Source organism: Mauremys mutica, chromosome 4, assembly GCF_020497125.1.
Source record: "Mauremys mutica isolate MM-2020 ecotype Southern chromosome 4, ASM2049712v1, whole genome shotgun sequence".
NCBI classification, from domain to species: domain Eukaryota; kingdom Metazoa; phylum Chordata; order Testudines; family Geoemydidae; genus Mauremys; species Mauremys mutica.
Window position 1 is genome coordinate 97,257,224 of NC_059075.1, and position 27,488 is coordinate 97,284,711.

At 40.6% G+C, this 27,488-nt stretch overlaps 1 protein-coding gene and 1 long non-coding RNA gene across 4 annotated transcripts in view; one reads left to right on the top strand and one right to left on the bottom strand.

Annotated features, from left to right (window-relative positions):
* The window catches only part of LOC123368786, a 31,302-nt gene extending 18,478 nt beyond the window's left edge, over window positions 1–12,824 (bottom strand). For all 3 annotated transcript variants that reach the window (XR_006578891.1, XR_006578890.1, XR_006578889.1), the window contains exons 1-2: window positions 12,717–12,824; window positions 387–423 (exon numbers count right to left, since the gene is read on the bottom strand). This is a non-coding gene — a long non-coding RNA (uncharacterized LOC123368786). The remainder of the gene's footprint in view (window positions 1–386; window positions 424–12,716) is intronic.
* A 106-nt stretch (window positions 12,825–12,930) lies between these two features.
* The window catches only part of EIF4G2 (eukaryotic translation initiation factor 4 gamma 2), a gene marked incomplete at its 5' end in the record, with an annotated part of 89,870 nt that continues 75,312 nt past the window's right edge, over window positions 12,931–27,488 (top strand). The window contains one exon of the mRNA XM_045014372.1: window positions 12,931–12,963. Coding sequence (XP_044870307.1) covers window positions 12,931–12,963 — 33 coding nt within the window. The remainder of the gene's footprint in view (window positions 12,964–27,488) is intronic.

Genomic DNA, 27,488 nt, shown 5'->3' on the forward strand with positions numbered 1-27,488 from the left:
CTATATCATTGCAGTTTCTCTTTACAGATATCACTCTTTTTAAATCTGCCTAGGAGATAGTTCATCATGATAACCAAGCAGCCTCACAAGCAGGTAATTTGTTCTGTCTGCCTACAAAACAGGTCAGTGTGTGTAGTATATGCCTTCCTTCACAGACAAAATTATTACCATCATTTAGAAAGACTGAGGCAGGAAGCTATATGGATCTGCCAGGCAGGTTGGTTGTCCTTTCTATAGTGTTTTTCTTATAAAAATTCCTGTCCCTGGAAGGAAAACTGACTTGTCAATATATTTGCAGAAAAGTTTCTTCATCTTCATTAAAAAAAAATCTAATAATCACTATCACCACTAACACAGGAGTCTTAAGGAAATTCACTTCAACATACCTCTGAAGGTGTCTTGCTTCATCAACTTTGTAAAAGCCTGAAGGACAAGAAAGATGCATTTATGAGCAAGAAGTTGTAAAATAAAATTTGACTACACCTTTACTCTTCCATCAGAGGGCCACCTGAACACGTCAGAAATGAGGTGGAGGTTTGAAGAGTGTTTCTTTTTTAAGACTATAGGCCCAACTTTCAACCTTGGTAATTATGTCTGGAGTCCAGATTCTGCATTTGGATGCTCAGATCCATATTTAGGTGCCTAAAACATTTATTTATTTGGGTACCAGTATGAAGTTCAGAACTGGAGCTGCTTGAAGCATTTCAAAATTCTTCAGTGAAAAATGGGACTCATTCTTCACATTTTTTTTTAAAAACAAAGTGTGTCCCTTCCCCCCTCCCCACCCCAGTCACTGCTAATAAAAAAAAATTGTATGCTAATTTCAATACTCAAGTTTGAGACCTGGGCCCAGAATCACCAATAGAGTACTCTTCAGAAATTTGCCTTTACCTAATGTGTCTAGAGCACGTGTCCATTCAGAAGACAAACTTTTACCTTAAGCCCTTCCTTTAGTCACATCTCAGAACACATTCCTTGTGCCCATTAGTCATCATGAGGAGAAGATTATTTTAAAAACATTTTGTACTATCAATTACCACCCACATAGAGTGTATCCATTACTGACATTGTTCTATGTAGACATTATCAAAAGGTCAGAGCAGAAGCTGACAGTATTATCCAGTATATGTACCATAATGACTTCCAGTATTAAACACATTACCAATCTACAAGAAGACATGCAAATGTTGGAGTCAGTCCTGATTTTCTCAAGTAACATTTTATTTAGACACATTTTTCTTTAGTATTTCTCCCTTAGTTAATGTGGATGGTGAAAGGTGTTGGCCTGATGACCTGAGAATTAAGTTTTCTATTTGTGCCCAGAACAGGTGTCATAGAAAACTTTCTCTGTTGTTATCCCACCAATATACCCTAACTCTTGAAACTGAAGATTTTGTGCTGCTGCCCCTCACTGTAATATCCATGTACCTACTAGGCAAAATAGATTGCTCTTGCCAAAGTCCCTAGAATCCCTGGCTCTTCTCCCCTTGGGGTTTGTAGAAAGCTCTCTGCCGATGCTCACAACAAGGATGCCAATTAGTGCCATTGATGACAGCAGTTTTTGCAGTGTGCTTGCCTGTTTACTAAGAACTGAACTAACATGACTAATTCATTACAGACATCCATACCCAGCCACCAGATGACAACAGTTTTCAATCACTGAGAGGTGACTGAATCACTTGTTGCCAACTCTGTGCTACTATGGGTATGTCTATACTGCAGCTGGCCTGTGTTAGCTGACTCAAGCTCTCAGTCCTTGGGCTGTGGGGCTATCAAATTGCTGTGTAGATGTTCAGGCTCACACTGGAGCCAGGGCTCCAGGACCCTATGATGGGAGAGGGTCCCAGAGCCTAGGCTGCAGCCTGAGCATCTACACTGCAATCTTATAGCCCCATAGCCTGAGCCAGCGGACACAGGCCACCCGTGGGTGTTTTATTGCAGTGCAGACATACCCTATGTGGTCTAGTAGTTATAGCAGCTGATTAGGTGCCAGGATGCTTAGGATCTATTCCAGGTTAAGCCAAGATCACCCATATGACCTTGGGCAAGACACTTCATCTCACTTTACCCATCAGTACAGTGGGTATATTAATGCTACAGCGCTCACCAGGCTGACGTTAGGCTTCTTTAATAAGCATTTGTAAGAGTGATTTAAGACCATCCAATGTAAGAGACTATAGAAATGTAAAGGTTTTACATGAGTTAACTAAGTATTAATTTTTCCATTTATACTATATTACAAACCACCGCTCTATGAGAAAAAAATAATACCTAATGCACTTTTTCAGCAGAGGATCTCATAGCATTTGCAAATAATTATGCCCCCCAACACTCAATGAAGTAGATAAGCATTCCCATTCCACAAGTGAGGCAAATGAGGCCTATATTGACTAAGTGATTTGACCAGCATCACACATCAATGATTGCTGTGAATAGCGGTGAATAAAATAAACCCTGTACATTTAGGGCAGATTTTTCAGAAATGTTCAGTTTCTGCTACCACTGCAATCAAAGGGAATTTTACCATCGACTTATGTGGGAGTCAAGTTAGGCCAGAGCGGATTGGTTTTAAAAATCCCACCTTCAGGGTACCATCTACACTGCAGCTCGGGTAGATGGATATATGCTAGCTTTGATCAAATTAGTACCATGAAATAGTTGCATATCCAGATTAGTACTTACATAGGGTCTGGGAAAGGACTGTGCTCAGGTGACTAGCCCATGCCACCACCTGTGGCTACACTCCTCCTGCTAGTGAAGTAACTCGATCAAAGCTAGCATATGTACATCTACCCAAGATGGAAATTATGCCTCCAGCTGCAGTGTAGACATACCCTTAGTCTGCAAAGCATGCTGGGATCCTGCAGGGTCAAGTGTGCCATATAAAAATAAGGTACTGTTATGTTGCAAGACACTTCTTTGGTCTTAGTCACATCTCAGTTACTGGTGGAACTCTACTGATACACCTGGACTCTGTCATTGTAACTGGAGAATTTGATCCAATCTGCTTGTAAAAAATTTACATATACCATGACCTACCATATTGGCCCAAGAGTTAATGGCATGTGTATATACTAGAGAAGCAGATACCAGTTTCATCCAGTTCTAATTAAATAAGAATTTCAACACCCAAAGTCAGAGTTCAAATAATAGCTAAACTTTGAATTTCCTACCACCCTATTTCCCACTAGGATAATAGACTAGTTATGATTCACTTTCTTTCCTGTTTGTTAGACTTGATCTGCAGCCTGACCAGCATCACAATTGTTTAATTAACATGGTGACAAAGAAGATATGAATATTGTTAAATATAAATACATAACTAGATAAATTATCTTTTAATGCCATTACCAGCCCACAAAATCTTGGCTAATGTCCCTAGGTTTACCACTGTATGAAAAATCAGACGGACTCATTTTTGCTTCTAACAGCATCTGCAACAGTTAAGACATCCATCAGTAAGCACAAGAGCCTTCACAAAATCTTTATGATAACAAGGTTCTCTTGAAGATGGTTGCAACAGTTGAGCTACTGTGGACCTTCTGGGGCTATTTAATATTCCTATTCACACAAACACAATGCAAGCTCCATCTTTTCACAGGGCTTTTGATTTTTTTTTTTAAAAACAATACCAGCCTTACATATTCATTAGAGGAAGAATGAGAGCAGCATAGTGGAGTGAAGCAGTTTCTCCCTTCTGTGAAAAGGGGGTTGATACTGCTGATCCTTTCCTCATGAGGTTCTCTTCATTCCCACCTTCATCTTGCCCCCACAAACCATTTCATAAACAAAGTACTTTGGCCACTGAAGGGCTACCAAAGGCAAGGAGATGGCACATGTAATATTATTTATATATATTTGGGTAAAAACACTCATATATAACCAAGCAGAGCCCTAGTATTGAGTTTGGATCATAACGGAATGGCATTTCAGGAACTTATGTTTAGGTATTGCTACTGACTTTGGCTGTAAATAAGATACATACACAAGGAAGACATCATATTTTGTGCTTTCTTCTTTGAATTAAAATGTCTGCAAAAAAGTTTTGGTATGAGGTTGATTGAAAAAAAAATCATGCCAAACTTATGTTTTGATCTGGGTGAGAATGATCACAAGTCAGAGAATATAGATTTGATTTGCTAATTAGTTATCTTCCTCCACAGCAGGAGGCAGACGGGTAGCAGAGACATCGTGACTCGTTTTCTCAGAGGGAGTAGTTGTATGTGTTATGCTTTGATCTATCCAGACTAAAAAAAAAAAAAAGTCCTCCAATTTTGTGTAAGAAAAAAAAAATTGTGTATAAGACCAAATCCTATAGGAGGAAAGATACAATTTTAAAATTAAGAATATGGGGTGACAGTTACAGAAAAAAAACTAGACTTTTTATTTTGAATTGGGATTAGAGACTAGAAATGTCAAAATTGATTGTGTCCAAAAAGGGATTTTTTAATTTCTAAGTATGTGTTAGGTCATATGTCTAAATCAAAAAAGTCAAAAACCTCAAAGCTCACACCCCATTTCCAGGACGTTGCTTTGGTAATTGGAGCCTGGTGAGAAGAGCCACATTTAGACATCTTTGCTAATCACTCAGGCACTTCCTGTAGACACACATATAATGACTACAGAGATGGTATAACCAAGAGCAGTGACAAAATTGCTAACTGGGCCTAGTGAAAGAAGGGACAGAAGTGCAGTGTAGAAGAAAAGAAAGTGAAATGGATTTATTTTAAAAGCTTTACTCACCTATCGACTTTCAGACAATCACTAAACTATCCATTCAATTGAACAACCTCCCAAGATGTAAGATTAAAAATATATATATATATAGTTTAGGCAGGGTAGCTCGATTGTACTAAAACAAGGCACTTCCTTTTTAATTCTGCAGCCCACTTCATGAATAGAGCAATCATTTTTCTCCTCTCCCCTTCCAAGCCTCAACTTTCTTATGGCATGAAGGTGTTACTTAGCTGTCAGGCATTTTCATTCTGAAGGTCACCAGAAAGAACTCCAAACTACTGACGGCCTGTAGACCACACATCTTAAAAGGTAAGATATAAAGCCAAAATTAAAATGGAGTTAAGCATAAAGTTTTATGTAATATTTATAGTGATTATGAAAAAGAATCTAAGCCCTAGATGATACAATAAATTCAAATCATGGACAAAGTAGTGAACCAAATAGCTCAAAGAGAACCAATCAGAACCAAAGCTTCTGGCAAAGGAGCAAAATCAATGGCCCTTTGGTTCAATCCCAACTAACATATATAGGGATGAAAGGCGATAGTAAATGTAAAACAGAAAAGCATACATAAAGAAGGAGAACAAATTTGTGGTCAGGGATAAGGTTGCTGAAATAGATTCCCTGGTTGGATGCCTTTATCTTGGTTGGAGCAATGGAAGACCTTTTTTTTGGAGGGACTATCAATATACTAAGGACTCTACATATTCAAGTCCTATGACCAACCTGCCTCATGAACCTGGGGATGGAGAAAGCATACAAGTAACTACTTGTAATGTGAATAGTGCTATCTTTCCAGTCCTTAGGAATCCTCCCAGGTGAATTTCTGGCTTGATCAGGTCTCTCTTCTTTATTCTTTCCACACCCCAGGTTATTAAAGGTTGGGATTTATTAGAAAACAATAATGGAGCTTCTGCTTTGTTGCCTGTGTTGATTATTTTACATAGTCCCTATGAAGCCAGAATTTTGGATATTAATGTTGTGTCCAGTTGTTTTTTTTAATTAAATATTATGTGAATTTGGTGCTTGTAAACAGTGCTGGATTAGCAGATCTGGAAAGAGAAGTTCTCCGGTTATTCACAAAACAGGCACTGCCTACATAGGAGCAATGCAACCGCAACCTTCTTCTAAGCATATGCGCAATATGCCTCAAGTGGCATGTGACCAGGATTCATCACCGAATTTGATCTACTACTCCCCTGTGCCACAATCCTGATCTAAAAAAGCCATTTAGCACACTATGTGTACTAGGCTCATTTCTATACATTTTACCCCTTTGGTGCCTCCTTAGCAATATTGGGAGTACTAGAATAAACAGGATTTCAAGCAGTTGCCAATACCCTACACACTGTTTCATATAGACGTGTTTCCTTGCTGCCTGGAACCCTGTGAATCCCACTGCTGCTATTACTAATGCAGCTGAACCAGTGGTAGGTTTGTTTTGCACAAAAAAAACAAAACAAAAATAACCCACCATACCATAGACACATTCTAGGAAGTTATAGTTCAATCTCCATGACTGAGTCAGTACTGAGCCTCTCTTGATACTGGCAACAAGGGGATTAATTAGCACCATTTGTGGTTGGTTGGTTTTGTATATGGATGCTTGTCCATCAAGGATGAGGCTGAAATCACCAAACTCATTTGACATAGGCTCCCAAGCAGCAGTCAGATAACAATTTGTAATAACTTGGATAAGAATTAGCATCCTAGATCTGCATCCTGCCATCTAACAAATACCAGCAAACCCATCTGCCAGCACAGCGCCCCACTGATTTCAATGGGGCTCCATACCAATGCAGAGGTCCACCTGTTTGCATCACTTTGCCACATCAAGAGCTTAAAGCTGAAAGTTTCCATGTTGCCAATCCCCCAAAACTATTCATGTCCCACTTCAAAATCCTGTTCCCATTGCAATTGGTGAGAGTTTTGCCACTGAATTCAAACGGATTAGGATCAGGCCTTCCCTACTGTTTCTCCCATTTAAAGTATCTATGCGGGGGTGGGTGGAAGGAGTTCTGTCTGTATTTTTAAGATCTCCTCGCCTTTTCCATATTGTGCTTTTACTTATTTGGCTGGTTATTGTAAGTGACGTGAAGCTATATCAGGCCTAGTCTACATTACGCGTTTAAACCGAATTTAGCAGCGTTAAACCGAATTAACACTGCACCCGTCCACACAATGAAGCCCTTTATATCGATATAAAGGGCTCTTTAAACCAATTTCTGTACTCCTCCCCGACGAGGGGTGTAGCGCTGAAATCGGTATTGCCATGTCGGATTAGGGTTAGTTTGGCCGCAATTTGACGGTATTGGCCTCCGGGCGGTATCCCACAGTGCACCATCGTGACAGCTCTGGAAAGCAATCTGAACTCAGATGCACTGGCCAGGTTGACAGGAAAAGCCCCGCAAACTTTTGAATTTTATTTCCTGTTTGCCCAGCATGGAGCTCTGATCAGCACAGGTGGCGATGCAGTCCCAAATCCAAAAAGAGCTCCAGCATGGACCGTACGGGAGATACTAGATCTGATCGCTGTATAGGGAGACAAATCTGTTCTAGCAGAACTCCGTTACAGAAGACGAAATGACAAAGCATTTGAAAAAATCTCCAGACTATGATAGACAGAGGCCACAGCAGGGACTCAGCACAGTGCTGCGAGACAAGCGTAACGGAAAGCCAAAGAATCAAATGGACCCTCATGGAGGGAGGGAGGGAGGAGGGACTGAGGACTCCAGCTATCCCACAGTCCCCGCAGTCTCCGAAAAGCATTTGCATTCTTGGCTGAGCTCCCAATGCCTGAAGGGTCAAAAACATTGTCCGTGGTGGTTCAGGATATATCTTGTCAATTTACCTCCTCTCCCCCCGCCCCCCCGTGAAAGAAAAGGGGAAAAAATCATTTCTCACCTTTTTTCAATGTCACCGTTTGTCTACTGCATGCTGCTGGTAGACGCGGTACTGAACAGCAGTATCCCCTCCCCTTCCTTTCCTGATGGCAGACGGTGCAAAATGGTGGAAAACCGTCATCATCCCGTGAGTGCTCCTGGCTGGCCTCGGTGAGGTCGGCCGGGGGCACCTGGGTAAAAATGAGAATGACTCCTGGTCATTCCCGGCAGATGGTACAAAATGCTTGGTAACCGTCCTCATCATAGCAGCTGGAGGCTGAGCTCCATCAGCCCGCCCCCCCTTTCATGTCTAAAGAAAAGATTCTGTACTGCCTGGACTATCATAGCAGCGGGAGGCTGCCTCTCATTTTATCTCGCTAAAAAGTCAGAGTTTCTTATTCCTGCATTCTTTATTACTTCATCACACAAATGGGGGGACACTGCCACGGTAGCCCAGGAGGGTTGGGGAAGCAGGGAAGCAACGGGTGGGGTTGTTGCAGGGCACCCCCTAGAATGGCATGCAGCTCATCATTTCTGCAGGATCTCTGGGGCTCTGACCCGGAGCGGCTGTGCTCTCTGGTTCTCTAGTACACTTGCCCCATATTCTAGGCAGGACTGACTACTTTTAGACAAAACATAAAGAAGGGAATGACCCGGGGAGTCATTCCCATTTTTGTCCATGCGCCCCCGGCCGACCTCACCGAGGCCAGCCAGGAGCACCCATGACAGCAGCAGACGGTACAAAAGGATTGATAACCGTCATCGCCAATTTCCAATTGCAAACGGTGCAATAGGGATGGTAACCATCTCTGCTACCTTGCAAAGGCAAATGAATGCTGCTGTGTAGCACTGCAGTACCGCCTCTGTCAGCAGCATCCAGTACACATACGGTGACAGTGACAAAAAGCAAAACAGGCTTCATGGTTGCCATGCTATAGCGTCTGCCAGGGCAATCCAGGGGAAAAAGGGAACAAAATGATTGTCTGCCATTGCTTTCACGGAGGAAGGATTGAGTGACGACATTTACCCAGAATCACCCGCGACACTGTTTTTGCACCATCATGCACTGGGATCTCAACCCAGAATTCCAATGGGCAGGGGAGACTGCGGGAACTATGGGATAGCTACAGGATAACAACCCACAGTGCAACGCTCTGGAAATCGACACTAGCCTCGGTACATGGACGCACACCGCTGAATTAATGTGCTTCGTGTGGCCGCGTGCACTCGACTTTATACAATCTGTTTTAAAAAACCGGTTTCCGTAAAATCGGAATAATCCCATAGTGTAGACATAGCTACTTGTGTAGACATACTGAGGGTATCTCTTTTACACCCATACATAACCACAGTGCACCATTGATACTTCTACAGCTGAATTCACAGTCTCAAAGAAACAGTAAGACATTTATTTCAAAGTGTAAAAAGGTGCAAAATATTTTTAAATAGGTAGAAATTACAAGAACAACCAGTAGCAATTTAATGAAAGTACTAAATGCCTGGCTGCTGAAGCATACCGTAACTGAAAATTGTGCAGCAAATGCATTTAATGCAATGTGTTATATACGTGATCTCACTGGAAAGCACACTTTGTCTGTGGCTAGGCACCATGCCGGCAAAATTCCATAGAGCTCTTGGGCTTCCCTAAGGCAAGTTTCAGACAGTATTCACACATTAAGTGATGCTATTTTTCAACAGAAGTAAATACTAAGCACAATCTGCAGTGTTAACTTCGCACGTCACTTTTCTTTATCATCAATTGTGTGTGATTTTGTCTTCAGTATATTAGAAGTGAAGGAATGATCTTTTAAATGTAGAGTTGGCTGCAAAACCTACTGAATTATCATAGAACCATACATATGTAGGACTGGAAGAGACCTTGATAGGTCATCTAATCCATGCCCCTGCACTCAGGCAGGACTAAGTATTATCTACACTGTCCCTGACAGGTCCTTGTCTAACCAGTTCTTAAAAACCTCCACTGAGAGATTCCACAACCTTCTGAAGTAATTTGTTCCAGTTAGGAAGTTTTTTTTAAATGTCTAACTCAGTGGGTCTCAACCTGCTGCCCAGTCAGCACACAGCTGTGGCACATGTGACATCCTCAGGGCCATACAGGTATATATTGTGTAGATGCAGTCCACATAACAGAGAGAGAGCTGCATAGGCAGCCCACAATAGTAAATAGGTTGAGAACAACTGGTCTAACTTAAATCTCCCTTGCTGCACTCTAAGACCATTACTTCTTATCCTGGCCACAGTGGATAAGGAGAACAAATTATCATCCATCTCTTTATAACAATATTTGAAGAGCGTTATGTTCCCCACACACACACACTCTTCCCTTCTCCAGACTAAAGAAACCCAATTTTTTCAATCTTTCCTAATAAGTCATGTTTTCTAGACCTTTAATATTTTTTATTGCTCTAGTCTGGACTTTATCCAAGTTTTCCACATCTTTCCCGAAGTGTAGTACCCAGAACTGGACACAGTACTCCAGTTGAGGCCTTACCAGTGCTGAGCAGAGCGGAAGAATTACTTCTTGGGTCTTGCTTACAACACTCCTGCTAAAAAATCCCAGAATGACGTTCACTTTTTTTTTTTTTTTTTTTTTTTTTTTTTTACAGTTGTATTGCGTTTTCTACTCACATTTAGTTTGTGATCCACTGTAACCTCCAGATCCTTTTCTGCAGTACTGCTTCCTAAGCAATCACTTCCCATTTTGTATTTGCACAAATTAGTATTCCTTCCTAAGTGTAGTACTGTGCATTTATCCTTACTGACTTTAATTCTATTTCAGATGATTCCTCCAGTTTTTCCAAGATCATTTTGAATTCTAATCCTGTCTTCCAAAGAGTTTGCAACCTCTTCCAGCTTGGTATAATTCGAGCTTTATAAGTGTACTCTCTATGCCATTATCCAAATCAATTATAAAGATATTGAATAGAACTGGACCCCACTCAATATGCCCTTCCCGTTTGACTATGAACCATAACTACTCTCTGAGTACAGCTTTTCCACCAGTTGTGCACCCACCTTACAGTAGGCTCATCTAGGTAAGTAATGTATCAAGTGTCCTATTTATAATCTAGATAATAAGATTCTCCATGTATAAGGGTCTGTACAAAAACTTCTATAAATAGTTATAACAGGCCATTCATTTCACATCTCTGCATTTTCATCTGGGAGTGGGGAGGAAGAAGGAGGAAAAGTCACATTTGTGAAATTGTCTGGTATTCAACAGGGCCGCCCAGAGGATTCAGGGGGCCTGGGGCAAAGTGGGGGAGCTGTGGCACTTGTACTCACCCGGCAGTGGTCTGGCATCTTCAGCAGCACCAAAGGGCCCCCCACTGCCGAAATGCCACTGAAGACCCAGAGCGACTGAAGGGCCCCCTGCTGCCAAAATGCCGCCGAAGACCCGGACTGCCATTGGGCCATGGCTCGTGAGGCCCCTGGAGCAAATTGCCCCACCTGCCCCCCCAAGTCCCCCAGGTGGCCCTGGTATTCAACAGCAAAGAGCACAAAGAATGTATGATAATCCCATTAATTCAATTAAAATTATTAATTCATATTTCCATAACCAATGCAAGCATGTGCCTGGGGTAAGGAAGAAGTCACTATATTATCTCTGAAAAATCATGCCATTAACTGTAAAAGAATATAAGGAAATAAAGAAAATAGGTTGTAATGTCTATTGTCCAGGACATCAGTACATAACTAATTAAACTTATCTGACATCCCATAAAAACATAGGGAGATTTGTTCCCACTTATACCAGACCTAAATTTTGGTTCTGCATTCCTTTTTTTAATCAATAATTGTTTATTTGGATCAGATGATGTTATTTCTGTGACTCGTTTTTTAAATGAATTCTATGCAAAGTTCATGAAGTTTTAAGCAGCTAGAAACATGAATTTATGCCAGGAAATACAAGTAAAAGTAGGGGGTAAACACTTGTGAAGAATCCAGCTACACAGTATTTACAAGGTCAGAAACTTGAACCAGTATGAGTCTCGGCTGCTGATAGCTGCCGTTTTGTTAAGTTTTCCCACAGATAAAACAAAGTAGAATGACATTTGGCAGATCACTTACCATGTAACCCTTAAAGCTCATGTTCTTTACAAAATGAACACAAAAGATAAAGATAAAAGATTATTGTATAACAATCTGCTGGGAAACTAGCTGGCTTGAGAGTGGGGTAATGGGATTTGGTGTGGATAAGCTGGTAGAACGCAATGATGAAGGAAGAGGCCTCTGCAAGTTTTCCTCCTCAAGATTTTATAGCACATTTATTTTGCTTGTGGCAACCAAACAGTTTCATAGAGCTACACACAAAACAGCAAAGCACCAACCTAAAGTACAGATCTGGCACACAACTGGGCATACAGCACTTGTGCCACTGTGGCACCCTAGTGTAGATGCTTCCTAAATTGACAGAACAGATTTTTCTGTTGATGTAGTTAATCCACCTCTCTGAGAGGCAGTAGCTAAGCGGGCAGACAAATTCTTCCATCAACCTAGCTGTATCTACACTGGGTGTCAGGTTAACCTAATTATAGTGCCCAGGGGCCAAATTTTCACAGCCCTAAAGAAAGTAGGTAGGTATAGACCAGGCCTAAGGGTCTACTTGGAATTTCATTCCCCAACCCTGCTTCCTGGCTCTGCCCTGTACACCTGTTGGAGATCTAAGTAGAAAGTTAACAACCTGCTTGCTGGAAACCAGGTGGTTTTGTATATCTTGCTGCAGTGTCTTTCTGGCAGCAAAACACATCCCTAATGGGCAGTTATAAAGGTAACCATTTGATTGCTGTTTGATGGCCACTAGAAAGTGAATCCAGCCCAACATGTTATGAGATGCATATGTAGATCCTGAATCTACAGCTCAAAAACTACCATTATAACTGAAACCAACCGACATCTTTATGATCAACCTCAGCAAAGACATAAAAAATAAGTGGACATAGAGGCTGAATTGTCCTTTAACCCCTAGAGAGAGCAGTTTCCAACTCAGGAATGAAGAAACTTAGTCAGTATGAGAAATTTGACCAACAAACAAACAAACCAACCACTCTATTTGGTACTAATTACTGTACTTACTAGAGCAGCCAGTGCAACAAAAACTCCCAGCTTCTGCTACTCTGGTTTAGGAGAAGCCAGGTTGCTTTCTGACTTTCCAAAGGTGCTTTAGGATTTGGGGAACAGTGTTCTTTACTTAGCAGCAACCACTCCCCTGCAGCTGTGTAATGGGGCCATGTGACCCTCCATAATCAGCATCTATCTCCATACATAGTAAGTTGGGTAGAACAGGCAATCAGCCCTCTTCTTTGGCCAGAAGACAACAAAGGTAAGTTTATGAGGGAGGAAGGCAGGTAGGGGGGCAAATGTAAGCTGCAGCTTACCATTCCCAGGTAAAACTAGAAGCCATTTTGATTGGGGTGAGGGGATAGTGGGTTTTGGCTTCTAGCAAAGTATCTTGTACCTCTGCCCCAGACGACTAGTTCAAGTGTACTAAGTTATACTGACAATTGTTGATATACATCCAGCTTAATACAGTTCTTGAGGTATTCTACAGAATTTACTTACATTTAAGTGATGTTTCTAGCTTTTCTGGTTGTACATATGTGACTCAGTGCTCTGTGGGTGAATGTCTCCCCAGTATAAAAGCTACAAACAAGGCCTTTGTCTCTGTTTATGTCCTATTTAATGCAGGACTAAGGTACTGAAGGGGCCCTAGCATAAGACTTCTGTGCTGGTATGAATTTTGTCTTCTCTTGCTAGTTCTCTAGCAAACTCATTTGAAACTTAAGTATCAAAGCTGCAAACTTCCTCAATCACTTTAAAGGGGCATTAACTTCAAAGCTTATTTCTGGCTATTAAATGCTGACTCTGTTAGAGTATCAAGCCATAAACCAAACACCTGACTTGTCATTGAAATGTAATTATAAGGGACAGCTGTGTGCAGTTCTGGTTTTGACCCTGAGGAGCGATGCAAAATGAAATGCCACAAAACCAGAAGTGCCCTATGACAGCTTAATGGAATTGAGGCAAACAAAAATCTATATGTGATAGATTTTTGAATTGCTGCTTCTAATGGAGCATTACAAAACATCACTTCAATTAACGAGCAGTTTAACTCATTGGCATAAACTAAAATGACTTTCAAAAGTGTATTTACTTAGGATCAAATTCTCTTCCCAGCATGCAGTAAATGATCTGTGTGCTGAGGTGGGCAATGGGTGAAGGGAAGGCATGGAGTCTTAACCATTCCATGATGGCTTCTCTGTCTCAGGGCTGTTGAAGACTATATCTCCTGTACTCCTTTGCACTGTAGAGGAATGAATGGCTGGTGGATCCATGTAGTAGTGCATCCTCCTACACCCAAACTGCACTAGGACACAAAGCCTCTGCAGAGGATCAGGAGATGCAAACACAGTATTTGTGCTCTTAGAATTCTATAGTACCACCTCTCTCCAAGGTGACCCTATTGTTTCAAGGGCATTCAGCAGCTATGGAAAGAACAGTAGGATTTACTTCATATATTCTAAGGTCCCTGGGGCAAACATCTGTCTTCTGTGCTCTATCAGGCTGATCCAAAGCCAACTGAAGTCTGAGTGAGTCTTTCCATTGGCTGTAAAGGGCTTTGGAACAGGCTCTATACTCTGAGCACAGTGTCAGGGCCTAACAAAAAGAGTTTTGAATTAAGATTTTTTCCCCCCCTCAGAGGAAAAAGCAAAGCTATTTCCACTGAACTTTTTGCCCCTTTTCTTCAGAGAATTGAAAGTCTCCTCGTGGATTTGGATTTTCCCTTCTGATAAGTAATTCTTGTTGACATCTAAACATACTTTGGCTATTTTGGTTGCATCCAATTTTGTCCAAAGATAAAATGAGTAAATATAAGCAAACACTAATTAATTTGGTATATAGACTACCTTTTGAGAATAAAAGTATGTTCTGATGTGGATTTGATAAAGATTTAGCACACAATGTATTTTATCAGATAGAAACATCTTCTTTTGGCTAAGTGATCCATGTTTGAGCAAACTTATTTATGTAGCAAAGTACGATTTTATACTTTGACAGTTTTTAGTGCTTTTAAAAATTCCCACTTTTGAGTAAAGAGATTGGTGATGTGTGGGGAAAGCTGACAGTTATTTATTGTGGGATAACTCTGTTTGTCTGCACAGTGCAGTTTTGCTGTGAATATATATAAAATAGAGACTGTGCCATTATACTGAAGACCCTACGTCAAGTCCAAGTCTCAACATACAATCAGTCATTACATGGATATAAAAGGATATCATTTATAGTATGATTTCAGTGATCAACTAATTTAATTAACCTAATATGTTGTACAGAACTATATTATATTAGAGATACACAAGCAAAAAAGAATGAGGGACATTTTATTATTAAATTTAAAGAACTCATCTTTTTTTAAAAAAAATAATTCTATAAACCATGGGATTAAATAAGAAACCTTTTCATATAAAAAAGCTAGGAGACCAGTTTTCTGTTATTGATGCACTAGTCTTAGGATAACCCAGACCTAAGCTAAGAGTGACATCCAGTGGAAAGATTGTCCCTATTCTTTTCTCTCTTTAATGCTGTTCAGAAAACAGCTTTCACCCAAATAATTTATCAATCAACAAATTTGTATTCTAAAAAACGAGTAGAGAGACAGGCTGATTTATATATAATTGAGAAGATCTTGATCCCACTGAAGTAACAGGCAAAATTGCCAGTGGCTTCAGTGAGAGACAACTTGGCTGTTTAGATAGGTTCTGGACTGCTATCAGGTTTTGTAATCAGCCTACCATTAGGATAATAGTATTCTTCTGGTATTTCACTCATGTAGAATATGGTTTGGGCCCGATTATTCATGGCCATATTGTGATTGGCTACTTAAGTTATCTTCACTGCTATTCCATCTGAGCACCATCTCTTAACAGTGTGACCATGAACGCCACTGAAAAAGAAAGATTAACAATCCTCTTTTGGCAGGATTTCTTTGCACCACATAGAAAGTCTAACTGAGTTGTTAACTACTTCAGGGCCCAAATTCATACCTGGTATCATCAAATTCAGCTCCATGAAGGAGCAAGTCCAGACCTGCTGTGGGTGCAATTTGTTTTCTTTGCCTAGGAACTCTTTTTCCCTTGGCTTAATGGTAAGGTTTGTTTTCAAAATAAAATTATAAACCCATACATGTCTGACATTTTTTAAACAATAGTATAATCCATTGCTATGGTCTGAGTGTAAGGACAGAGGGTCTACGAACTTTGCATGTCATGAAGCTGTGGCCTATAGAGACTCCCTGTGTCCTAGCATGGAAGGTGGGGCAGGGACTGGTTGAGTTGGACTAGAAGAAGAGCTGAACAACCAGCCATTCCCCTCCATAGAGCAGCAGTACAGAGAGAGTTCTAAAGCTGCAACCTCACCCTTCCTTTTTGGCCTCACACTGTTCTCCCAGTCAGAGCAGGGGGTTTGGGGGATTAGCATATGCATCCAAGAGACAACACAATGGTGGTGGGGTTGTATAGGATACTAGAGCTTGCTCCAAAGCCCACTAAAGTCCATAGTAAAACTCTCATTGACTTCAGTGAGGCCAGGATTTCATCACCAGCCTTTGGCCTTATGCTTGCAATGCACCTGAGAAGTGCTTCTAGTAATGCAGACCTAATAATGATCAAATCAACAATGTAATACTCTATAAAACTGATATTATTTGGCAAGTGGCCAACCCCGGTTGTAAGCAAGTTCCTGCTTACCGTATTTATCGGCGTATAACACGCACAGGCGTATAACACGCACCTTCATTTTAAGGGGGAAATTTCAGGAAAAAAACTTAAATTTCAAATAAAGGACTTTGAAGCAAAATAAGGGTAGCTCAGAACTACCGTGGTTACGCTCCGCCGGCCGCGAGAATTAGACGTGAAGAGGAAGGTGCGGGTTGCCTGAGCAGTTACCGATGGCGGCTACTGATCCACTCGCCGCTACTAATCCACTCGCCGCCACCGCCATACGGTATGCACATGTATTTTGCTATACTTGATAATATATTGAAAATTACATGGCTTCTTAAGGTTCAGGGCCGGCTCCAGGCACCAGCCTACCAAGCAGGTGCTTGGGGCGGTGCCTTGGGAGGGGGCGGCGGGCGGGCCGCGCCGTTCGCGGGGAGGGGGGCTCGGGCCGGGCCGCTCGGGAGGGGGACGGGGCTCGGCTCGGGCCGGGTCGGGCCACGCCGCTCGGGAGGGGGGCAGGGGCTAGGGCCGCTCGGGGGGGAGGGGGGACGGGATCTCGGGCCGCTCGGGAGGGGGTCGGGGACTAAGGCCGCTCGGGGACTCGGGCCGGGCCGCGCCGCTCGGGAGGGGGGCGGGGGCTAGGGCGGTGCTCCGCGGGTTAGGGCCGCTCGGGGGGGGGGGACGGGGACGGGGTCTCGGGCCGCTCGGGAGGGGGGCGGGGGCTAAGGCGGCTCTGGCCGGGCCGCTCGGGAGGGGGGCGGGGGCTAGGGCCAGGGCCGCTCGGGGGAGGGAGGGAGGACGGGGTCTCGGGCCGCTCTGGAGGGGCGCGGGGGCTAAGGCAGCTCGGGCCGGGCCGCTCGGGAGGGGGCTAGGGCCGGGCCACGCCGCTCGGGAGGTGGGGGCTCGCGCAGGCCGGGGCTCGGGGCTCAGGCCCCGCCGCTGGGGGGGGGGCGGCGCTTTTCTTTTCTGCCTGGGGCGGCAGAAATCCTAGAGCCGGCCCTGTTAAGGTTATATCGGCGTATAACACGCACACATCATTTGCCCCCTATTTTCAGGGGGAAAAAGTGCGTGTTATACGCCGATAAATACGGTAATTATATATTGCACTAAAACATTACTGATTAATCTCTTCTCCAAACAACTACACTTTCTGACAAAACCTGCCAGGATTGGCAAGTAAGTATTTATTTCATCTCTTCAGGAAGGATGTACAAAGAGAAGAAGATAGAAGCAGGAACTGTAGACTACAACAGATGATAAAGTTCTCTGGTCAACTATGTGTTTTTAACATAAAACCAAAAAGTATTTTTAAAGTTTCAAAGCAACAAGGTGCATTTTCTCATTTTGACTTTTATCCTGTTTAATAAGAAGGCTAGGGAATTAACAAGGGTATACAGGGCCTTTCAGCTCAAGGATGTAGGTTCAAATCTAGCTAACATCATGAGTCTATGAATGACTTGCACAGTTGTATTTGACCTATAGATGAAACCACTTTTTCTTTTAAGTCAGGAGAGTGAAATTGTATTAAAAATATAACAAAAGACAAAACAAGTATGATACCCAGGCAGAGCTAGACACAGAAATTGTCCTGGGCCACCCTCAGCAAATGTTATCCCTTTCCACTTTAACAAATAGTTTTTCAAAGTTATTCTATTGCATAAATTTTGCATTTTTCTTTTCTAGTAAGTAAAACTTTTAAATGTATCTTTTCTCCCTTACATTTATTCTTTTTCCTTTCCTCTGTCTTTTTTCAGTCTATTTTCCCTTCAAAATCACTTTTCTATATCATGTAACTGATCTATTTTTACTTCTTTCCCTTTACCCTCCTTCATCCCTTTCCTCTTTCTCTTCCTGTGCTGTTCTGTTCTTCCTTACCTCAATTTTCCAATCTCCCTTCCCTCTCCATCATTCTTTTCCTCTTTCACATTCCCAATCTTTCTGTACGCTCTCCAGTGCCATCTTCTCTGTCTTACACACACACTCTTGCCTCTCCCATGTTTTAAAGTAAATTACAGCCTTCTTCCTTGCATTAATCCCATCAAATGAGGTCTGCTCTATAAGTCTTCTCTCTCTAAAGTGCTCTGTTCAGTGCCATATCTGATATCATGCCACATGCTAACATGCCTTCCTTATTAATTTAAGTGGTAGGATGTCATAAAGTTTATTTTAATTTTAATATAAACCCTGCGGTAGTTCCTATTTTTCTTTCCAACAGTGTTTCTTTGCTTCCAAAGCAAAGAAATTCTATCAGGCAGGATAATATTTATTCCATCATGCAGCATATTTCATTCATCCAAAGATAGTGAGGCACTCACAATGATGGGTACTATTCCAATATTTTAGATAGGGAAACCAAGACATACAAAGCTGAAGTGATCACTTGACCTGTTTTAAAGAACATTCATTCTTTAGTGCCTAATTTTCCCATGTACAAACTCTAATAAGGACCTACTATACTGAGAAACTCCATCTGATCAAATGCATGTTTTCAAGCAATAATTATGCGTAGAATCACTGATACAGGTGTGATATTCCCCCCCCAATACCAAGAAAAAGTCACCATGGGATGTCCTCTTGTAAAAATAAACTGTTATGTGTTTTTTCACTTCATTGCTTGAAATGTAGATGATCAGTATTGTTCCAGGAGATGGCAATGATGGTAGCATAAACTTTCCGAAAACATACATTCACCAGTTAGTAGTAGTTATAGAAGTCCAGTCCTGGTTTTTCAAAACCCCAGTAGTTCAGGGCCACACATAAATATGTTCACAAAATCTCATGCCTAATTTGAATTATAATTTACATTATTGTGCAAATGGGCCTCTAATTGGCCAACTGTGGAGGGAAGAGTCATAATTGAGCATGCAGAGTTTCATGTACTTTTGGAACAAGACTCCTGGTGTTGAGGAAAAATTGGACCCTTCATGTTTATCAACCAAATCTTCAGGATGTGAATGAATATAGCTAACCAGCTAGTGCCAGTTAACTGGCTGTGGGAATTGTGGGTAATCATAACAAAGCAAAGTGTTGTGAAAGCTAGGAGACTGGTTACTAAAAATGGAAAATTATCTTGGCCGATTTTTAGATTAGTGATAAATGAAGGATTATAAGGAGGTTTGGCCCAGGCAGTGTAGTTATTGAATAACATCACATAATAAGAGATAAAGAGGACAGGAGAATAAAAATGAAACAAACCAGTAAAATACCCTTTCATTGCAAATGAAAAACACATAATCCTCTAATTACTGTACTGGAGAAGAGGGGCCTGGATAAGCCAGGAAAATGATTGGAAATTTAAAATACCAGAATGTAGAACTTTTGTCATAGGACAGGTAAAATAAAACCTCAATCATAGTGGCAGTATTAATCAAGGATGATATTAAATCTTCAGAGAAATGTTTTGGTTGATACATCAGAGATAATGTGGATCTACATAAAAGATGATGTGCCACAATGGGTTTTGTGTGGCATAACTGAGAGTAGAATTTGGTCCTGAAGACACTCATGTGATTCTTGGTTACTGTAGCTTGAGAGTAGATTGGGACTTTTTTTTCCTTTTACCCACTTATGCCCCAGTCCTGCAGTTGGATTTGCACTGGTGGGATCCTGCATATTTTTTGATACCATTGACTTGATTGGGACTTTTCATGGCTTGTCTGAAAGTCATTGCAGCATCAAGGCTAAAAAAGGCATAAAACTCTGATCGTGGAGAATTGGTGACTTCAGCATTTGAACATCTATGCAACAACTAAAGGAGTGTAGTCTCTCTAGGGACAGCAATCGGTAGCAGACGTTCAGAAAAGCTTTGAGCCTTCTGATTCAGCTTGGAGACCTAATTCTAAAAAATAATGCAAGTATTATAATGTATGATGGTAGTGAGCAGTGAGTTAAAGTTGTAAAACTATTCCCACTATAATCCCCCATTTTCATTTGCTGCAGCTTTTTCCAAAAGTCTCTTGTGAGACTGAAAATGTCAATGTTTGTTCCACCTCTGAGGTGGATTTTTTCTTTAAGTTTGAGAAAAATCTTTTGACCCTGAGTTACAACATAATTCAAAAGAAAATAAAAGTTGGAGAGGGTAGAATACAATACAGTAACTTCAGGAAGGGTAATGTTGAGGAAATACGAATTTCACCAATGAACTGTGATTGACATTCTATAACAGTGCGAGTGTTTTTACAGAAAATAGAACACAGACGATGGCCTTGACCCTGCAAATATTAAGCACATGCACAGGTTTGTAAATTGTGAGTAATCCCATAGACTCCAACAGGGTAACTCCTAGTATATAAAGTAGAACAGGTATAACTCGTTACATGATCACAGCTATCTTTGTATTTAAGAGACTTGTCAATTTCAGCCTGTAATTAAATTTCATTTAATCATAAACAAGCAAAAATAGAGACCAGGTCCTCAGATGGTGAACATCCAACATAGCTCACCGGAACTCAATGGACCTGTGACAATTTACATCAGCCAGTGATCTGACCTACTTAGGAAAAAGATAGATGGTCTATGAAAGCCCTTCTTTAGTAGGTCACAAGTTTTATTACAGTGGAGGGGACTAATTGGGAAATGCCAGAGTACCTAAGTGCATTCTGGAGATCAGAGACACTTGGGTAGCTGCACAGATCAGACCAGATTAGAGAGGGCTGGAGCAACAAAAATAATGGCCAGTCTTGATCTGGTGCCAGTGTGATTCAGGAGTAACTCAAAGGAATTACTCTGGTGTAAAATCAGTGTATAAGTGAAATGTCTCAATGAGAACTTAAGAATCAGAATGACATGGAACAATGAGTGAGGGAATGAGAGATAAGGAAAGATCTGAGAGGACCAGAGTAATACTGAAGGCAATCAGCGGAGATGAGAGGCTTACAAAGGTCCTGTGTGAGAGGTCCAAAGGGGCTAAGGTTGGGGAAAGGAAGCTTCTGAACTTGGAATTGTCCCTCTGTGAGAAGTAGCAACAAAAATAAGTGGTAAGAGGTTCCAGTCCTGCAAGGATTCCCATCATCTTCATTTTGCTCTGCATAAGCACAGGGGCCTGCAAATACAAAGTTCCATACCAGGATTGGCACCTACATTTGGTGGGGGGTGAAGCAGGGCATTAATTCTGAGGATACTATGTAACCAGATTAAAAGGAATTTGCATTTTAGAAGCTTTGGATGGTAAGAGGAAATATTCCATGTAAAATACATTATATGTCTGGGGACAAACCAAAGGAAGAGAGTATGGAGTAAATGGAGCAATTGTACTGAATGCTTTACACAAAACTAGTAGAGGCTTATTGTGGGCAATTATATGAAACTATCAGCCCATGTTTCTACAATAATAAAAGGAAATAGGGTACTGAGATTCAAGAGACTCCCAAAGAGAGAATGGGATAGAAAATAGGATGCAGGTCTCAAAAAGAGAAAGTTTTATGATGTTGTTGTTCCAAGTGCTGGGTGAACACAATTGATAGTGTTCATGTCCTCAACTTCACACTCAAACCTGCTCCTTTGAAGGCCTGAGGGTGGCACTAGATAGCAAGAGTGAAAATGGGGTGAGGGAAGCGGGGGGGAGGAGGGGAGAGGGTTATAGGCACTTATATAAGACAAAGCCCCAAATATCAAGATGTCTGGTCACCTTAGGTGGCAAAGATGTTAAGTTCTGAGATCAAGGCTTCTGGAGTGATTTTTTGCTGCAGGACAGACAAAGCTTAATGCTGACCCTGTAATTGTTCCGCATAAGAATGAGAGGAAGAACACTTAAAATATGTCTTTCCTCACATACCCATTTCTTCTGTGCATCAGAAAAATGGCCTGAAACAATTGACTGACACCACACAGAAAGCTATTGTCTGTCTTGTCAAAACAACCTCACGGAGAATGCTGATCAGTTATTCATTTATATCGAGCATTCTATCAGGATTATAATTAAACATAGAAGAAACAAGACTAATCCGCCACTACTACAAGGGAAGGCTCAACAACAACAAAAACCCAGGACACTAACCTTCTAACAATGGTACTGTCATTAAATGGAAGGGAATGGAAAATCTGTTCAATTCACTGAAAATCATAGCCCCAATAGCATACTGCGCATTAAATAATGACATTGAGTGGCTGTTGTAAGAGGCATGAATTCCCTAGAAGTGCCTAGTAGAACAACAATGCCAATCAAAGCAATTGTCCCAGAGGCACTTTGGGGGGGAAAAATAGCCACAGGAAAAGTCATTTTGGATTATTTTTTGTTGAAGAAAAACCAAATGAATTCAATTGTAATAACAAGCTTGGTCCAGTGCACTTGCCTTACAATTAACAGAGTAGGGTTAATGCACTTTGAGATGAGCATCAATCCCTCAGCAAATGCTCGAGGTTTTTATACTGTCTATATTGTGGTAGCACCCAAAAGTGCTATTAGGGCTCAGAGCTCCATTATGAGAGAACCATATGTACACACAAGATGAAACGGTTCCTACTAGAGCTATTTGGAAAATGAGTGGGGGTGGGGTGGTTGGCATTCGTGAAAAATGTTTATGAAAGCAGAAGTTGATTCAATTTTTTTTTTGAAATTTTCAGGTTTTCATCAAACACCCCCAAAATGGAAAAAACAATTACTTTTTTGGCTGAAATATTTTGACAAAAATATGAAACACTTCATGGAAGAAATGTAGCGATTTTAATTTTTATGAAAGCCATTTTTCAACCAAAAAAGTTTCAAATTTCAACCAGCTCCAGTCCCTGTCCCAAAGATCTTACAATATAATTTAAGACAAGATGTAATAAGTTGGTAGAATGAATAGCAAGAGGTGAGGAAGGAAGAGAGTAATAGTAAAAAAGTCCTTGCAGTTATGAAGCTGTTCATATTGCTAGGTTTGAATCATCTGAAAGGGTGTTTCTGGGGGTTTTTAATTAAGAAATAAAATGTGTATAGCAGTGGCTTAATTTTCCTTCAAAGCTCCTTGGTTTCCATGTTTATTTTGTCAGAACAAGCCTTTCCTTTAACCTAATAACATACATTGATTCAAGAAGAAAATATTTCAAACCCAAAACCTGATCCTGCAAACCTTTAGCTCAAGGAATTTAGTCCCATGGATTTATGAGTAAGAATTCTTCACATGATTAAGGGTTTGCAGGATTGGGCCCCCAGTTACTAGCAAGGATGAGTTTCTATCTTCAAATCCAGATCCCAAAGTTTAGGTGTGTTTGGATCTGAGATTAGAGAAAAGGACCAACTGTCAAATTCAGAAGCAGATCTATTTTCAGGCTCATTCTAGTAACTATCTCACACCAACCTTTTTAGAAAATATATGGCAAAAAGCTATTTTATGCACACACTACAGCAAGAAGGAGATGTAAAATTGTGCTGTAATTGAAAAAGAATCATGCTACCCCTGGAGAGTTTTGTGTTCTAATAGCTCCGGAGGTTGAAAACTCTGACAAAAGACATGATACTATTGCCTAATCTCACCCTATTATTGTGTTAACATACTGGCCATCATAATGTGATGCGAACACCACACAAAATGGGAGAATATTGATAGAAATCCTGTATTCAGTCATTATTAACTCAGCCATTACACACCACAGGGAATTTACATTAGCTCATACGGGCAAATGACAAAAGTGGATTCCATTAGCCTGTGCGTGTGTGGGAATAATTTCAGTATCTTGGAGGTGGCCTAAAGAGATTTTAGCCTATTTCAAAATGTGCTGTAGGGCAGCTGCTATACAAAAGTTTGCATGGAAAAAAATGAATTCACAAATTATATTAATCCCCTACAGGTCCCCATTTATTTATGTCAATTTGTAAAGAGAAGGAAAGGGCATCTATCAATTTGATCTAAGTGCGTGTGACATTAATTAAAACACCATTATCAGAATCCCCTTCATTATAACCTCAGCAATTTATCTAACCCAGAACCAGACAAATTAAAGCAGTCTCCCTTCACATCATTAACTACCTTCCTAATTCTCTCTCCCCTTTCCCTTCCCTCCCCCCCCTTAAAAACATGCCCTGAAAGTAGACAAATTTGGGCTTTTTTGAACCCAGGTGGAAAGCAAGTTCAATTTTGTGGCCCCTTCAGGGAGAATTCCCTGTCTCTTTCTTACTCAATCTGGAGCTCATGTGATGTACCTCTGCTGATCACAGTGGTGGCAGTATGTCATCTAGAGAGGCATTGCCTTTACTTGAACCCTCAGTGAGTATACAGTAGAATAAATCAACTAATGACAAAGAATCCGGGGGTCGGGGGGGAGTTGGCATCAGCGGACTTCATGACATGCAACAGGAGTGAAAATCCAAGTGTGTGCCTGGACTTGGACCAACAAAGGCAAGCATGTGGTGCAGTGGATGTTCTTGGTCTCTGGGAGTGGGAAAGACTCATGCTGACTTCACCAGACTTTGAATCAGGCCCCTAGAAATACTCAGAGAAAATATTGCTGCACCATTCAGCAATCACCATGGTAACACAAGTGAATGAAGACTGATTACAACAACCAAGTATGAACACTTTGGTTTACAAAGTGATGCATGCATAAAGGTAGTATGTACATTAATAATTAGTGGGAGGAGTCAGAGTATTAATGTCTCATGCAGGAATTTGGGGAGAGATGAGATAAGAAAAAGTCTTTGATTCAAATTAGATTGAAATAAATCGTTTTTGAAAAAGCAGTTTAGTTTACTAGGTCAATTTCTATTGCTTTTTTTAATTGCATGTAATTAACAAGACATTTTTACAATAGGACTTGTGACTGCATAATTACCTTTTTTAGTTATTCAAGTTGCCACAAAATTGTGCTCTTCAATTAAGGCTATGATTTATTTATTTTAAAATTGTTTCAAGCCTTTATGGTGCAAAAGTGAAGGAATGTAAAATAATGCCTGAGTCTTCAGATAGCATGAAACAGTTCTGAGGTATGAACTGCCTCAGTTATTTCAATGGGCCAATGCTGGAGCTTTATGAAAATTAAAATGTCAACATTAACTAGTTCATTGCTGGTCATTTTAGCAGAAACAGTAAGTTAAGAATTGTCTGAGATGCAATTACCAATATGTGAGTGAGAGGCAGTGGGCAGCTATGGGGTTGTGATGTGATGTGGAATGAGGAATTCAAGCCTGCAAGTTCCATTGCATAAAACATGGAATTTGGTAACTGGTGTTTAAATAAGAACTTCCTCTTTCACTTTATTGAACTAACCCAAAGTTTCCCATAGTGAAACATTGCCTCATTGGAACTGTAGTTCAGGAATCTGATGCCCCCATTTTTGTGTATGGTCCAGCCTCCTAGGCTGAACTACATGTCCCATGATGCACTGTGCAGTTCAGTCAGAGAAAAATCTATATAGTGTTATGAGAGATGGAGACACACACACCCTCCCCAAGGAAGACTGGCTGAGAGGAGAGAATGGGGGCCTGAACTACAAATCCCATAAATCAATGAACTCATAAAGAAATGCAGTTTAGTATTTTGTTGAACTGGTTTGAAACATTTGCTCTCAGTTCAAAAAAATGAAATATTCTGAAGTGTGGAAATTTTTTTGGCAAAAATCAAACTTTTCCCATGGAAACTTTTGCTTTTGTAGAAACTGCATTTTCCATTCAGAAGTCATTCATATAGAAAAGTCCCTACCAGCTCTGTTTTGGAGCAGCAGCAATACTAATCTTTGTTTAGATTTTTAGATAGTGAGTGGTTTTCATATGATTAGTACAACCATTGCTTCCCTTCTTCATGTCTGGCTCTCACTGAGAAAATATATTCCAGAATTTAGATGTGAGGGTATACTCACCCTTTTTATTATAGTTTTCTCTTGAAATTTAGGCAAAATTACTTAGGCAAAGTTAGCTATAGGCAAAGTTACACTGATATCAAAGGTGTTCTACTGTGGTGTGTCAGGTTGCATAATCTGCCTAATTCGTTCCATCAATTTTTGTACATTTAGTGAAACAGCATAAAAATAACAAATTTTGTAAGGCTTATGAATCTGACATATATGGTCCAGTACAGACCCAGGGAAAATCCTCTCTACATTAGGTAGTTAACAATATGAACAGCTGTTGGGACTGGAGCTGGGTGAATTTTTCAGTTCACAGGCAGTTCTAAAAAAAAAAATTGGGGGTGAGGTAGAAATTGGGTGAGATCAAACAGAAACCAATTTTCATTTTTATTTTTTTGAATTTGTAGTGAATTGGAAAAAGTTTACAAATCTAGTTTCATTTCCAGGTATTTTAAACCATTTTTAATAACAGAAATGATGGACTAGCATGCTGGGGGGACTGTACGCAGTTATGGGTGCATAAGAAATATGGGATTTTTCAGAGTAGCAACAATTCTAACTTGCATAACCATCAGTCTTTTCCAGCTTTTCAATGTCTGTAGATAATTTTTCTCAAAAGTTACTTATTCTTTGGATGAATGTCTGTATGGAAAATTATTTTGTCCTTCTTTATAAAATAACTATAGGATGTAAGATGTTCTTCCCTTTGGCTGATGGAGGAGTTCAAGAACTATATTTGTATGTAGCAGGCAGGTAGCAGAAGAGAATTGAAGCTGACAGAAAACACAGATATATAATGACAGGTTTCAGAGTAGCAGCCGTGTTAGTCTGTATCCGCAAAAAAAAACCAGGAGTACTTGTGGCACCTTAAAGACTAACAAATTTATTTTAGTATGAGCTTTCGTGAGCTAAAGCTCACTTCTTCGGATGCATAGAATGGAACACACAGACAGGAGATATTTATATATACAGAGAACATGAAAAGGTGGAAGTATGCATACCAACAGGCAGTGGTATGCATACTTCCACCTTTTCATGTTCTCTGTATATATAAATATCTCCTGTCTGTGTGTTCCATTCTATGCATCCGAAGAAGTGAGCTTTAGCTCACGAAAGCTCATGCTAAAATAAATTTGTTAGTCTTTAAGGTGCCACAAGTACTCCTGGTTTTTTTTTTACAGATATATAAATCGCTATTAGAATTTTTGCCAAATAAATATAAGAGTTCATGGCGTGAAGAGTTTGGCAAGAAAGCTAGCTGCATTTGTCATTCAGGCATATCATAACACTTTTTAGTGACACAGAAATGCCTAAATGATGAAACATCAGCTCTCAACTGAACAAATATATGCTTATTGTCACCTTGGTA